Source organism: Nyctereutes procyonoides, unplaced genomic scaffold (genome assembly GCF_905146905.1).
Source record: "Nyctereutes procyonoides isolate TBG_1078 unplaced genomic scaffold, NYPRO_anot_genome, whole genome shotgun sequence".
NCBI classification, from domain to species: domain Eukaryota; kingdom Metazoa; phylum Chordata; class Mammalia; order Carnivora; family Canidae; genus Nyctereutes; species Nyctereutes procyonoides.
Window position 1 is genome coordinate 37,543,316 of NW_026575047.1, and position 14,507 is coordinate 37,557,822.

Here is a 14,507-nt window from a genome sequence, read left to right on the forward strand (position 1 = left end):
TCCAGGTAACTGGTGTCCCCCCAGTGTCCACAGCTACTCTGAGGACGTGGGGCCGGTAGGGATGGTGGCCATCGTTGAAGAGGCTCTGCTGTGGGGCTGTGACCTCCAGTCACAGAGTGTTCCTACCTGCTACCTTGGGAGCAATGGGGCCGTAAGAACCACAGTGGAGTGGGGCTGAGGAAGGGGCCAGTGATGACAGACACTGGTGGGAGAAAATGTGTCCTAGGAGATAGGGTCTGTCCTTCCTTCCAAGGCTTGGTCATGTTCGGCCAGTCTGTGCCAGGGATGTAAGGGCAAGTCTCTGCTCGGCTGGGGCAGTACTGGTGTCCATTGTCATTCTCAAGGTTAAAGGTTATGAGAGGTACCATAGCCAAGGGCATGGCTCCACTAAGCTGGAATATCAGGATATTAAAAGCCTCTTAAGTGTCGAGCAACCCCTGAGATGGTTGAAAGAGATTGTCCTAAAAATACAGTGTAATGTGCAGAGTTTTCAAGGTGTTGGAGAGGCTAAGCACTGTGACAGTTCCTATACTCACTACCCCACTCAGTTAAGGGAGTTGGGAGTTGGTAAATGATCACCTGTGGACCAAATCCAGCCTGCTGCCTGTGTTTGTAAATAAAGTTTTATTGGGAATGGAAATGTCCATTCATTCGTTTATTGTATATGGATGCCTTTGTGCTACAGCAGAGTTAACTAGTTTCAAGAGTCCATATGGTCCACAAAGCCTAAAAGAGTTACTCCCTGCCCTTTCTAGAAACAATTTGGCAATCATGGAGCAGAGCTCCTGGGCGGCTGGTTGGGGTCAGCAACATGGGTAAACCCTAGAGATTTTGACATCCCTGCCCACCTGCAGGTGGTTTCTTTGCCTTCCCATCTAGTCTTTGGATGGTGGCATTTGTGCTTCTTCAGTGGCTCCTTTGATCCATGTGCCTACGGTGGGTGCCGTAAAGCTGGGGAGGCAGGGCCACCATAGGCTGGGACACTTGTCGGGAGTTGGGACAGGCATTTGTGCTTCTTCAGTGGCTCCTTTGATCCATGTGCCTATGGTGGGTGCCCTAAAGCTGGGGAGGCAGGGCCACCATAGGCTGGGATATTTGTCGGGAGTTGGGACAGGCAGCTGTCATGCATGGGACCAGGTCTGTGAGTGTCAGTATTGCGGGAGAAGTGGGTTGAAGAGAGAAATTAGAGCACTGTGGGGAGGTGTTCAGTCCCTGAACAAATATTTGTGTGCCTCCTTCGTTCAGAGAGGAGGAAGGAACAGGTGGGAGGAACATTTGAAAAGATGAAGCCGCGTGGGTGGGGAGCTGCCCAGAGAGGCTGAGGACCGAGCAGGACTCCTGAGCCCCAGGATGGTGATGTGTGATGTCGGCACATTCTCATAAGCTGGGTGCGTTCACATGCCATTTCCCTAAGCTGGCACTGTTAGCTATATGTACATTTGCTCAGTGCTTTACCTAACATGCATTTCCTGCATGCTTACTGTGCCTGGCACAGAGATATGTCCTGGGATAATGACAATGAGTGAGACATGTTTACTGACCTCCGAAGGCTCACAACAAAGTGGGGGAATTGGTACAAAACACAAAGCAATAAGAACTGTAGTCAGGGTTGGAGCAGAGAGTGCGGGTGTGTCCAGCTGAACCCCTCTCCTAGACAGGACACAGGGGTCCTACTCCCATCAGGGCGGCCAGTATAGCTGTTCTGGCAAATGGACATTAACTCCAGGTGCCCTGTACTAAAGGTGCGCCCTCCAAGGTACAGGCCCTATAGGATGGTTCTTTGATTCAATAAAGAGAGCTTTTCTCCTCCCTCCATTTTTTTTCCCAATTTTTTTCTTCCCAGCCTGTTCTCAGAGTGGTAGAGAAAAGGGAATCCCTAGCACACCAGAAGGGAGGAGGTTTGCGTGTGCATATGGATGTTCATGTAAAACAGTGGTGATGCTTCCTCCTCCTGCTACCATGGGTGACATTCTGGGGCTGCAATGGGCCATAGCAATCCCAGCCATTCCCAACTTACTGACCCCCAGCACACGCCAGATCCTGGCCCAGGCTGAGGCCAGAGGGATGACCATAGCTCTGCCTGCTGTGGCTCAGCAGATAACCAGGTTCCAGGCCACAGGCCACCAAAACTCTGATAATAGATGTATTAACAGAGGAACTGGGGTGGCGGCAGCAGTGAAGGTGCTCATTATAGCACCAGGGTACGGCACCAGGGGCAACTGCCTGGACTTCTTTTGACAGTGAGTTTGCTTTTTGTGTGCCAGGTGAGATATGTGGGAGGAGGGTCCTTTAGGAGCATGGTGGGAGCTAAAATCTGGCCTCCACGTTGGATGGAAGATTTTGATAAAGTTCTGCAGAATTAAAAATTAAAAAGGTAACTTTTTTTAATATCATGAAGCTTATGCATGATCATCATAACATATTTTGAAAACCCAGGAAAATAATAATTAAAAATTTAAATTAGGGAACCCTGGGTGGCGCAGCGGTTTAGCGCCTGCCTTTGGCCCAGGGCGCGATCCTGGAGACCCAGGATTGAATCCCACGTCGGGCTCCCGGTGCATGGAGCCTGCTTCTCCCTCTGCCTGTGTCTCTGCCTCTCTCTCTCTCTCTCTCTCTGTGACTATCATAAATAAATGAAAATTTAAAAAAAAATTTAAATTAGCCATAGGCCTACTACTTAGAAAAGACAACACCATTAATCTTATATTTTCTTAGCTCTTATTTATTTTTTAAAGATTTTATTTATTTATTCATGAGAGACAGAGAGACAGAGACACAGGTAGAGGGAGAAGCAGACTCCCTATGAGGAGCCTGATGTGGGACTCAATCCCAGGATCCCGGGATCACGACCGGAGCCAAAGGCAGATGCTCAACCACTGAGCCACACAAGCGCCCCCCATTAGCTTTAAAAAATACATTTCTGGTGCCTATAGATAGCCATCTAGAAGTTGCCCATTGGTGTCTTATTCAATATATTAATTTTTTCATTTCTCTTTCCTTCAAGTGCCATCATATTTAGAAAGTTTTTTCCCCAGTCATATGTCATTTAAAAATATCACCAGTAATTTCATCTAGATTTCTATTTTTGTGTTTTTTAAATCCATTGTAGTAGTTTTCTCTTGCTGTGTAATAAATTACCATAAGCTTAGTGGCTTAAAACAACATGCTTATTTTCTCACAATTTCTGTGGGTTAAGAGTCAAGGCATGGGGTTTCATTGGGTCTTATGCATAGCTACCATTGAGATGCTGGCAAAGACTGGGTTCTCATCTGGGATTCTACAGGGAAGGGTTCACTTCCAGATTGGCAGGGTCGGTGCTTGGGTGCAGTTCTTTGGGATGCTAGGACTGAGGCCTTGGCTGCTTACTGGCTGTCAGCTGGAGACCACTTCAGTTCAAGAGAGCACTCTCAGTTCCTTGCCGAGGGGGTCTCCCAACACCACTGCTTATTTCTTCAAAGCTACAAGGTAAAAAGTCTCTAGAGCAAATCTTATATAATGAAACATAATCATGGGATTAGATTTCACCCCATCACTTTGGCCATATCCTATTGGTTAGAAGCAAGTTTTAGGTCTTGCCCACACTCATGGAGAGAGGATTGCATAAAGGCACAAACACCAGGAGGCAGGAATTGTGGGGGAGGACCTCAGATCTGTGGGCCATGTCCATCTAGAGTTTATTTCTATATGTAGGGTCAGGATGTATTTTGTTGTATTTTTTTCTGAGGAGCTGGTGTCCCAGTGTGATTTTACAGGTGGTTGGAAGGTGGCAGGTATGTTAACATCCATTCTTGAAAAGGAGTCCATGTTCCTTACTTAAAAGTCTACCCCAGAAGCTGGAGCCCACTGGTCCATGGGGACCTGGTTCTGTTCTTGGTGCACTGTCACATGTCTCATAGGCCCTCTTGAGCTGCCCATAAATCCTGCACATCCTGGCTGAATGAGGTGACGGTCCTGCTGGTGCAGGCTGGATGCTATGATTTCTGGTGAATGGATCCTTGGTATGGAGAAGGGTAATGAGTTGTTATAAGCAAATCCTGCAGCATAGAGGTGGGTGAACCAACCCCTTCCTCTATTGGTTGTTGATAATACAGTGAAGTTTGTGGACAGACAGATCCAAATCCTTAACACTTCTTTCCAGAACTAGGCAAGGACTTGGGGGGGTAGGGGTGGGGGGGAGTCTGATCAGCCAGCTGGGAAGTCTGTAGAAGGGAATCAGCAGCATCTTGATGATGGACCATGTTGATGAGGGCATCCACCAGCCATGAGCAGTCAGACGATGTCTGGCCCAGGGAAGGGAAGGTCTGTGACAGAGTCCATTGCAAGGCATCTGAGGGGGGATGGAGTTGAGAATACTTACCTGTGATGGGAAAAGTGTAGCAGGCGCTGCTACTGCTAGGAGGGACTGAGCCGAAGTCCCTGTGGGCCGTGTCATAGGCACAAGGAAGTCACTGTAGCTCTCTAGCTTTGCCACAGCAGCAGCTCTGATCCTTTGTGATGCTCCCACTGGGTTACCCAAGTCAGCCATGTACTTGGCTGGATGTCCATAAACCTCAGGCAGACCAGGGCTGGTTCAGGACTACCTCCACTGGTTCCTGCTGCCCTGGGCACTCTGGCTGTAGGGACAGGAGATCTATGTACTTGGTGGTTCTGTCTTGGTCACAAGACATAGAGACCCAGCTGGGGATAGCCCCCTTATGTCATCAGTAGGCAGTGCAGATTGCTGGCTCTGGTGGGCCTGGGCCTAGAAGCAGCACCAACTGGCTCTTTAACCTGAAATATGTCGCTTCTGACTCTGCTTCTCCTCTGTAAGTGGGGGCAATAGTCCCTACCTCTCAGAAGGGCTGCAGACATTCCATGAGGTCATGTGAAGCACCATACATAACACACAGCCCTAGAAGGCCTCTATCAATGACGTCTGCCCCCTATCATGCTATGAATGCAAGTCAGAGCAGTCCAGGATCAAGATTTTAGGTCCTGGGATGTGGCTGCCTCCATTGCAGACAGCGGATCCTGCATGATTCCAGCAAACCCATAGGCAGCTCCAGTTTGCTGTGATCTCAGAACCTTCCAGGGGAGGCCATGGCCTCTGGAGACTCCAGGCTGCTCAGAGTCTACCATATGGGTTAATGGGGCATGAGGACAGCCCTTGCCCAGGGGATCCCTGTTTGTCCTCCGGTCTCCTTCTGTTGTCTACTTTTCCTCTGGGTGATGCTGGCTGGGAATTGTGGGATTTCCAGTAGAATGTTTCAGACCTTCACTCATCCTGCCACCCCAAAGTACCCGGCCTGGAGTAGGCGGGGTACAGTAGGGACCCCAGACTGAGGAATGATGGGGCCCACGGCCAAGAGGGAGGAGATTCCAAAAGGGCAACCTATTTTGCTGGGCCATGGCAGTTGTCAGAGTTCGGGTCAGGCATCAGCCAGGGACGTGAGGGGAACGGCAGAGTGGTACAACAGCAGGTGGGAGAGGGCGTGGTGGGGGCAGCTGGCCCTCAGCTGGGAGGGAAGCACTTGCTTGGAGGTGTCGGCTTACAGACTGCTGCTGGGCCTTCTGTGTCCCCACCCTTTCTGATGGCTGCTGATCATCTCTCATCCCCCAGACCAAGCTGCTGACCCAGTACGTGCTGAGTCTGGCCAAGTATGACCAGAACTATGACATTCGTGACCGAGCGCGCTTTACCCGACAGCTGATCGTCCCTTCAGAGCAAGGGGGGGCCCTCAGCCGTCATGCCAAGAAGCTCTTCCTGGCACCCAAACCAGCCCCAGTCTTGGAGTCATCCTTCAAAGGTGTGAGCGGAAATCAAGGGTGACCTCCTGGTGGAGGGGGAAGAATTGGTCAGAAACCCAGATCCAGACTGTGCCCCTGAGGTCCCAGTCTTAGCCAGACATCAGGACTTCTGGAGAAATGCCAGTCTCCCACTTCCCCCTAGCCCACCCCCTCTTGCCTGTCCTGCAGCACCCAGGACTTAATCACCCACTAACCCACAACCATACCTCCCAGCTGGTATGGGCTCCTGGCTCCTTCCCCATCTGGCTCCCCTGCCCACCTCCCTCCCTGAGCTGGCACTACCTATCAAGATTTAAATACTAAGGACCTGGGAAGGCAGGAAATCAAACAGCATTCAAAGGAGAGGTGTATGTTTGTAAAATTCCTGAGGAAGAAGTTGCCAGCACTCTGGGCTGTCCCTGGAGCTCGGCCCAAATGCTGGGTCGTCAGCGTTGCCTCTCTGTCCTTGGGTGCATCTCCTATGACAGGGGCCTGGGGAGAGGCCAGGAGGGGAGGGTCCTTCAGCTGGCTCTCTGGACCTTGGAATCTTACACAGGGGGGAGCCTCTATCACAAAGCTCAGTTCTCCGGGGTGCCTTTCGGTTCTGCATTTTCCCTTCCCTGGACCTCAGGAATAGGGAGATTCTGAGGGATGGAGCAAGTTTGAAAATCTCCCAGGAAGGAGGAATTCCTCTCTCCTCAATACCATCCCCATTCATCAGTCTCTGATTTGCCCTCCGATGCCACAGGCTGGACCTCAGGCCCCGACTCTTTCCCACTCCCGTTCAGACTGCACGTGCCTCCCCACGGGGTCCAGAGTCTGACCAGGCATGTCTTCCAGTCTTGATCCAACCTGCCCAGCCTCTTCCTCCTACCAACCAGGCCGCCTTTCCAAGCCTGGCTGTGCAAAAGCACGCAGCCCACATTGCCCCGGAAAAGGAGCCACGCTCTTATGTCTGCCTCCCCTTTAGATAGAACCAAGCAGAGGAGCTAGCAGCATCTTCTAGGCCTGGAGTCCACCACCCTCCGCCCTTCTCCCTCAGCCCTTGCTCTAGTCAGGCCAGACAACCCGAGGGTGCGATCAGGGTGGAAGAATCCTAACGGAACATGCTCACTGCTTTCATCTGCCTAGAGGGGGATCCTGACCAGAGTCGTGCTCCCCACCCCAGGAGATGACTCTCTCAGGGGATTTCCTAAAACCTACTACTGGCCTGACCTCTAACCCTGCCCCCAGACCGGGATCACTTCCAGTTGGGTTCACTGTCCCACCTGCTCAATGCCAAGGCCACAGGCTACCAGGAGCTCCCAGACTGGCCAGAGGAAGCTCCAGACCCATCTGTGCGAAATGTGGAGGTCAGCAGGGGTAAAGGATTGAATTGTATGTGTGTGGGGGGAGGGCAATAGCAGAGAGTCCTGGCAGTGCTGCCCGGCCCTCCTGATACCCTCCCCACATGCAGGAAGAAGATCTGTCTCTTATCGAGACCCACGTGGGCCTGTTGGGCGAATACACTGAGGTCCCCCTGCCTGTGTGCCATGTGCCCTCTACTCTGTGTGCAGTGCTCTCTCTCCCACCCTGTGCTCCCCTCTCACCCTCCTCGTGTGCTGTACCCCATTTCCTCCTTGGTTAGCAGTGCTCCCTCTTTCAGCAGCCTCTCCTCCCCTCCACGGACAGTGCCGCTCCACTCATCCCCACTTTCCCTCTTGGAGACTGGTCCAAGTAGGGCTCAAGAAGAGGCAGGTGCAAAGTTAAAGCCTTGTGCTTTCCTTCCTCTGCCCCAACCATGATTTAATGCTCCTCTTGCCCCACCCCCATCTCCAGGTACCTGAATGGACCAAGTGCTCAAATCGAGAGAAGAGGAAGGAGAAGGAGAAGCCCTTCTACTCAGACTCTGAGGGGGAGTCAGGCCCCACAGAGTCTGCAGACAGTGGTGAGGAGATTGGCAGAGCTGGGATTCTGTGCTCCTGCCTGTGTGTGTGTTTCACATGGTTTCATGTGTCTCTGGGGTTGTGCACCTGCTTGTGTAGACCTGTATGTGTGTTGGTAGACCTGAGGGATTGCATGTCCCCTACTAGTCCACCTGTGTCCTGGTTGGTGCAGGTGGCATCTGGGGCCAGAGGCAGCTCAGGGGGTTGCAGCTTCAGTGCTGAGTCAAGGTGGGGTCCCAGGGCACCTGCTCTGCACACAGGGAGGGGGCCTGAGACAGTTCCTCCACAGACCCTGAGTCCGAGAGTGCCTCAGACAGTAAGAGCAGCAGTGAGAGTGGCTCTGGGGAGTCCAGCAGTGAGTCTGATAGTGAAGACCAGGAGGAGGAGAAAGGGAAGAGCAGTGAGAGGTAAGAGGCCAGCCAGCCAGATGCTGGTGGGGTTTAGGAATCTCCTCTGGAAAAGAAGGGGGAACGCTCAGCCTTAGCCACTCTCCTAAGAGCCCCTGTGCTTCCTCATGCAGACCTCCTGCAAACCCCAGTCTACTCCCATGATCGCTGCTGTGGTTGGCTATAGAGGGTCTCTGTGCTCTCATGGGGGGCAGCCTGGAGAAGCAGTCTGGGGCCAGGGGCCCCAGCATAGGAGCCTGGGTGTGGGCTCCACTGGCTTAGGCTCCCTACCCTCCCTCCCACTTTCCTGGGCTTCTCCTGCTCTTCTGTGAGGCAAGAGGGGTGTCCAGGCTGGGTCTGAGCCCCACCTGCCCTCTCTCCTCCAGTGAACAGAGTGAAGAGGAAAGTGGGAAGAGGAAGATGAAGAAGAGGAAGAAGGTAGCCGAGGGACAAGGAGAAGGTTCATCCTCAGATGAGGGCAGTGATTCCAGCAATAGCTCATCAGAGTCTGAGAGGACATCAGACACCGAGGAGGAGCAGGTGGAACCTGATTCTTGGAGGAAAAAAACAGTGAGAACCTTGGGGTGGGAGGGGGGCTCATGGGCCAGGCCCAGTCATCTCCCTACCATCTAGAATAGACCATGGTATCACCTACCCAACCCAGAACAGGCCACATGCTCTCCTCCTGCACCTGCATCCCATTCTTCTCTTTCAGCCTCCCAGCAGCAAAAGTGCCCGCGTGGCCAAGGAGATCTCCCTGCTTGACCTAGAGGACTGTGAGTTTGGGTGGTAGAAGTCACGGGGAAGGACACCTCGGGAGGATGGCTTAAGAAGGTCCATGGGAGCTCTGGGTTAGGCTCCCCAGGGCTCCAGGGTAGGAGAAGCAGACGGAACACACTTCTGGGTTGAGAGGCAGCAGGGCGACCTCCCCAGGTGTGGGGTTGGGATCAAGGACCAAAATCTGCCTGGAGCCCCCAGGCGGCCATGTGCCTCGCTGTCCGTGGTGCTGAACCGTGTGCTCCCCGAACTCTGGGCTCCCTGCTCAATCCAAGCCAATTCCACATTGGCTGTCCCTCATCATCCCCTCCCTCATCTTACTCCCACAGTCACTCCTTCCAGTGTCCAGCCTGTGTCTCCCCCCACGATTGTGTCCACCAGTCTGGCTACTGACCTGGAGGGCCTGACGCTCACAGATTCCCCGCTGGTGCCCTCGGTGAGTGGGATGGTGGAAGGACTGCTGGGGCGGGTCTGCATAATCTCTGTGGTGCATCCTATAGTGTGGCTTTGTGTGTGGGGGGATGTGAAGTAGGGGATAGCATTGAGTCCCCATTGCTCGATGACTGTAGATGAAGACAAGGCAGGGATGGGCGCTCTCCTTGCTCTTCCTCCCCTCCAGCTGCTGAGTCCGGTGTCTGGTGTTGGGAGGCAGGAGCTGCTGCATCGTGTAGCTGGCGAGGGGCTGGCTGTGGACTACACCTTCAGCCGCCAGCCTTTCTCTGGGGACCCCCACATGGTGTCTGTGCACATCCACTTCTCCAACAGCTCTGAGACCCCCATCAAGGGCCTGCACGTGGGCACCCCCAAACTGCCCCCTGGCATCAGCATCCAGGAATTTCCTGAAATCGGTACGAAGGGCCTTGGACATGGTAGAGAAGGAGGCACCTGGGTAGAGTCCACCTTTCTGTGGCTGCCAATGCCCTCTCTGCCCTGGGCCAGGCTGTGGGAGTACATAGAGGGCATCTGATGTGATCATGCCCTGGTAGACAAGATAGATTGGGAAACCAGCAAGTCCATATCAGAGCAGAAGGCCTTTGTGGTTTCCGGACTGATTTAAATGGGGTGAGGGTGGGGTTGGGGAAAGGGTAGTTAGATTTAAGGAGAAAACCAGGAACCGTCTCTAAAGGCCCAGAAAGTCAGGAGTGCCTAGAGGAGTGATCAGTTCTGGCAGTGGTGGGTTCTAGACCTCTCAGGTGATGGTGTCTGCCCCTCTCTCCCTTTCCCTGCCTCATACCGCTGCAGAGTCCCTGGCGCCGGGAGAATCTGCCACTGCTGTAATGGGCATTAATTTCTGTGACTCAACCCAGGTGGCCAACTTCCAGCTGTGGTGTGTATCCAACTCCTGGTGGGGTAGAGGGTGGGCTGGGGAGAGGAGGGAGCAGAATGTCAGGGATACATCTTGAGCTGCTGGATCCAGAAGCCATCTCAAGCCATCAGATCTTCTCTCACTTTCTTGTTGCTTCCAGACAAAGTGGGGGAGTGAGGGGAAAGACGCTGGCCTCATTTCCTCTCCTTCTGTCTCCTCCCACCCTTCCCAGTACCCAAACCCGGCAGTTCTATGTCTCCATTCAGCCACCCGTTGGGGAGCTGATGGCTCCCGTGTTCATGAGTGAGAATGAGTTCAAGAAGGAACAAGGTGAGCGCTCCCTGGGGTAGAAGGGAGGGGGCTCAGCACCATCCGCTGGGGCTCTCAGTAAGCTCCCAATGCAGTCCTGCTGGAGGAGCCTCACCATCTTCAGACAGAGGGAGGCCTCATAGCCTGTGCCTCCAGCAGAAGCTTCACAGAGGGTGGGACACTTCAGTGAGGGTTTAGAGGGAGTGGGACTTGGCCAAGCAGAAAATTCTAGGCCAGTATTCCAACTTGGGGAGATACGATGAGTGTGTCCCAGTGAAAGTTTATAGGGAAGAAAGGAAAAGAGTTTGGTTTGGAGCTCAGGAGTCCAGCACAGAGGGGTAGTCAGAACAAAGCTGAAAATGAGATGTCTGGTCTAGTTTCTGAAAGCCTTGATTGCTATGCGAAAGGATTTCAATCTCAGAATTTCAGAGCTGGAAGGGGTCACCAAAGTTATCAGGTCCACCAAGACTGTGAGGGAGATTAGGACTGTAGGCCTCATTTCCCTAGCAGTGGAGGACCCCCTGAAAGGTGTCTGAGGAAGGGGCCAGGTTCAAATCTCTGTTTCAGCCAGGAGAATCCGGCAGCACTCATTGCTAGGACTGGATGGGGAGAGCCAGCACCAGGGACAAGATGCAGGACAGCGTAGGCAGTGGAAGCATGGCGTTTCGTGACTTGTGGCTCAAAATTCTGACCCCACTGCTCATTTGCTGTGTGACCTTGGCCTAAATTCTGTCACTGTGTGCAAGACTATTGCAGTAGCTCTGGTGAGGGATGGTGAGGATGGAGATGAGAGCCCCAGCAAAGGGACTGCAGGGCTGGGGCGGGTAGTGGTGCTGGGAAGGGGGAGCCAGGGGCTGCTGCCCTGATGAGGAATAGAGGGAAGTATCCAAGGATGGCAGGAAGAACTGTACCCTTCACCTACACCAGGAGTTGACAAACTTTTCCTGTAATGGGCCAGAAAGCAAATGTTTTCGGCCATATAGTCCCTGCTACAATTACTCAACTCTGCTGTTGTTAACACAAAGCAGCCATAGATAATGTGTAAATGAACAAGTGTGGCTATGTTCCAATACAATTCTATTTATGGACACTGAAATTTGAATTTCACATCATTTTCATATGTCACGAAATATTGTTTGATTTCTTTTCCCCTGACTCTTAAAAAATATAAAAAACATTGCAGGCCATACAGCCCACTGGATCAGGCTAGATCTGGCCTGCAGCCTGTAATTTGCCAAAGCCCTGATATGGGAGAAGGAGGAATGGGCTAGTCAGGGGAGGAGGGGAGATCATGGTTGGTTTCAAAGAAGCTGATTGTGAGGTGCATTTGGGAGATTCAGGAGGCAGCCTTTAGCAAGTAACTGAAGATGTGCGCCTGTGCCCTGGAAACACCTCTAGGCTAGAGTCATGAGTACAGAGGTGAGAGCTGAAGCTGTGAATGAGTCAGAGGGCCCTGGGGGAGAGACCGGTGGGAAGGGAAGGCCAGGGAGCATCCTTGCAGAAAACCTGCATTCCTCAGGAGAAGGAGGGGAGGGGTAAGAGAAGGAACAGAGTGAGAGGCAAAAAGAGAACCCAGAGAGAACACCAGAAGCGTGCCCTGGGGTCAGATGGTGACAGGCCAGAGCGCTGCAGCAGATCGCAGATTGGAGGCTGCTGCTTACTTCAGCGGGCAGGTCATTGCAAATGGGGGACAGAGGCCAACTGCAGTGGGTGGGAGGAGACCAGGGCTTGAGGCAATGGAGCCCTCTGTGGAGGACTTGACCATGCATGGAGAGGGAGACATGGCACTGCCATGAGGAACTCTTGTTCTGGAGAGGACTGTGTAGGGACTCAGAGACTTGGCCGCAGGAAAATAAAGGTACAGAGACAAATGTCGCTAGTCAGAAAGGAAGGGGATGAGGGCAGCAGGAGAGGGAGGTCTGTTCTCAGAAAGAGAAGAATGAAGGAGGACAGAAAGGCTGAAGAAAGGGCGGCAGGAGGGCAGAAGGAGGACATCACACGGCTGGCCTAGCATGTGTGAATGGAGGGTTGAGGTCAGACCTGTAGAGTGAGGGGTTGTAGGGGTTTCAGGAGCCCTGGCCAGGCTTGGAGCTCTTCCCACAGGTGGAATGAGAGGTCCACCTCTGAGAGCCTTGAGTGGCTGCTGGGCTCTGGCTTGTCCAGTGAGGACCAGTGCCCTGACCAGGAGTGTAACAGCCACCCATAATCTGCTTGTGAGGGCTTAGCTTCCAGGAGCTGGGAGGGATTTGAGCGTGGGTGGGAGAGCCAGCTAGGAAGGACCAGAGTGTGAGGGCTGGATTGGAGAAAACCTCTTCGAGCTGACTGGGCACCACGTCCACTGGTCCTTCCTTCCAAGGGGCAGATAGCCCAGATGTCTGACAGTGGGGAAGTGCCAGACCAGTCTTTGGTCAACAACATGGATAGAGCTTGGGGTGGCATAGGGTGGGGAGGCTGGCTTCCTAAAGGAGGGTGTGGTCCAGCAGGAAAGTAGCCCCTTAAGATCGAGAGATTCAGACCCCCTCTTAGCATGAGACCTGGCCAGACTAAGGGGAACTTGGTGCTCAGTGGACAGACTCAGGTGCCAGCCTATGGTCCCAGCATGGCCTCTGCCCTCATCACAATCTCTGCCCCCAGGAAAGCTGACAGGCATGAGCGAGATCACAGAGAAGCTCACGCTGCCAGACACTTGTCGGAGTGACCACATTGTGGTGCAGAAAGTGACAACCGTTGCCAACCTGGGTCGTGTACCCTGTGGGACATCTGATGAGTACAGGTACAAGGCCACCAGCAGAGGGGAAGAGGTGGGCTCTGGGGAGGCTGGCTCTGCAGGAGGCCCCAAGCCACGAGGCTGAGCCCCTTCCTCTACCCTCACCTCAGATTTGCAGGCAGGACACTGACCAGTGGGAGCCTGGTCCTACTGACCCTGGATGCCCGGCCCACTGGAGCCGCCCAGCTGACTGTCAACAGCGAGAAGATGGTGATTGGCACCATGCTGGTGAAGGACGTGGTACAGGCTCTGACCCAGTGATTCCCAAGGGCTAGGACCTCTTTGACCTCCACTTGTCGCTCCCTCATTGTATCTGGGCTGTTAGCCCCCCTCTTCTCTCTCTCATAGCAGATAGTATCCAGGGGGGCCTGTTGCCCTCTGCTCATTACCAGGCTCCCTCCACAGGGCCCCTCCCTATAAGTTCCACGGTGACCTATGCAGGGGGAGCCAGCAGCTGCTCCCCTCATCTTCCTGGCTTTCTGCAGCTATTTATGTAGCAATATCCCAATAAAATGTCTTCTCCCTATATGCTGGTTCAGCTTTCCTTCCTTCTGGGTTCTGATAAGGCAGTGGGTGACCTGTGGTCCCTGTGACTTTCTAGGGAAGGCTGTGGCTGATTCTCACAGGTGACTCCGCTTGGACTCTATGGTGACTGTCCCTGAATCTCCAGGTCTGTCTGTGGAAGAGACACCCAAGCAGAGACAGGGAGACCAAGCCGGAAGAACTCCCTGGTCATTTTTATGAGCCTCTGCAAAAGCAAGGCCTCTCCAGTAACCATCCAGCACTCTTAGGATTCTGCCTTGGTTTCCCCCATGGGCTTTTGGGGAAGACACATAATGTGGGGAACTCCCCAGATGTAGGTGTGAGGTTCAGAATATGTCTGCAGTGGAGCCCCCACCAGGATGACCCAACCAGCCATCGCAGTTGGGGAAGAACAGGAGAGGTGGAAGAGTGCTTCCCAGATGTCCCGTGTCCCATCAGCTGGGGATTTTATTAACATGCAAATTCCGGTCAGTGTTTTCAGGGGGGCTTGAGATTCTGCATTTCAACAAAGTTCCAGGGGCACAGGCTATTGCTCTGTGGACACTTGAACAATGAAGACATGCCTTCTGGAGGTGGCAGTGAGGGTCAGGGCCCTCCTTGATGCCTTTCCCCCTGACAAAAGAGGCTGAGCAGTGGTTCCAAAAGGTGTAAAAAGTATCACATTAGCATGTGTTCTATTAAAAAATGTCTATGATCAACAAGATTAGGAATAATGGATTTAAATGAAA

General features: G+C 53.1%; 1 protein-coding gene across 3 annotated transcripts in view; it reads left to right on the forward strand.

Annotated features, from left to right (window-relative positions):
- AP3B2 (adaptor related protein complex 3 subunit beta 2) overlaps positions 1-13,762 on the forward strand; it is a 33,570-nt gene extending 19,808 nt beyond the window's left edge. For all 3 annotated transcript variants that reach the window (XM_055326664.1, XM_055326665.1, XM_055326666.1), the window contains 12 exons: positions 5,600-5,786; positions 7,000-7,118; positions 7,585-7,693; positions 7,981-8,098; positions 8,464-8,647; positions 8,793-8,853; positions 9,184-9,290; positions 9,474-9,702; positions 10,097-10,181; positions 10,393-10,490; positions 13,104-13,242; positions 13,347-13,762. In XM_055326664.1, the coding sequence (XP_055182639.1) occupies positions 5,600-5,786; positions 7,000-7,118; positions 7,585-7,693; positions 7,981-8,098; positions 8,464-8,647; positions 8,793-8,853; positions 9,184-9,290; positions 9,474-9,702; positions 10,097-10,181; positions 10,393-10,490; positions 13,104-13,242; positions 13,347-13,497 (1,587 nt within the window). In that variant the 3' untranslated portion in view covers positions 13,498-13,762. The remainder of the gene's footprint in view (positions 1-5,599; positions 5,787-6,999; positions 7,119-7,584; positions 7,694-7,980; positions 8,099-8,463; positions 8,648-8,792; positions 8,854-9,183; positions 9,291-9,473; positions 9,703-10,096; positions 10,182-10,392; positions 10,491-13,103; positions 13,243-13,346) is intronic.
- Positions 13,763-14,507: the final 745 nt, after the last annotated feature.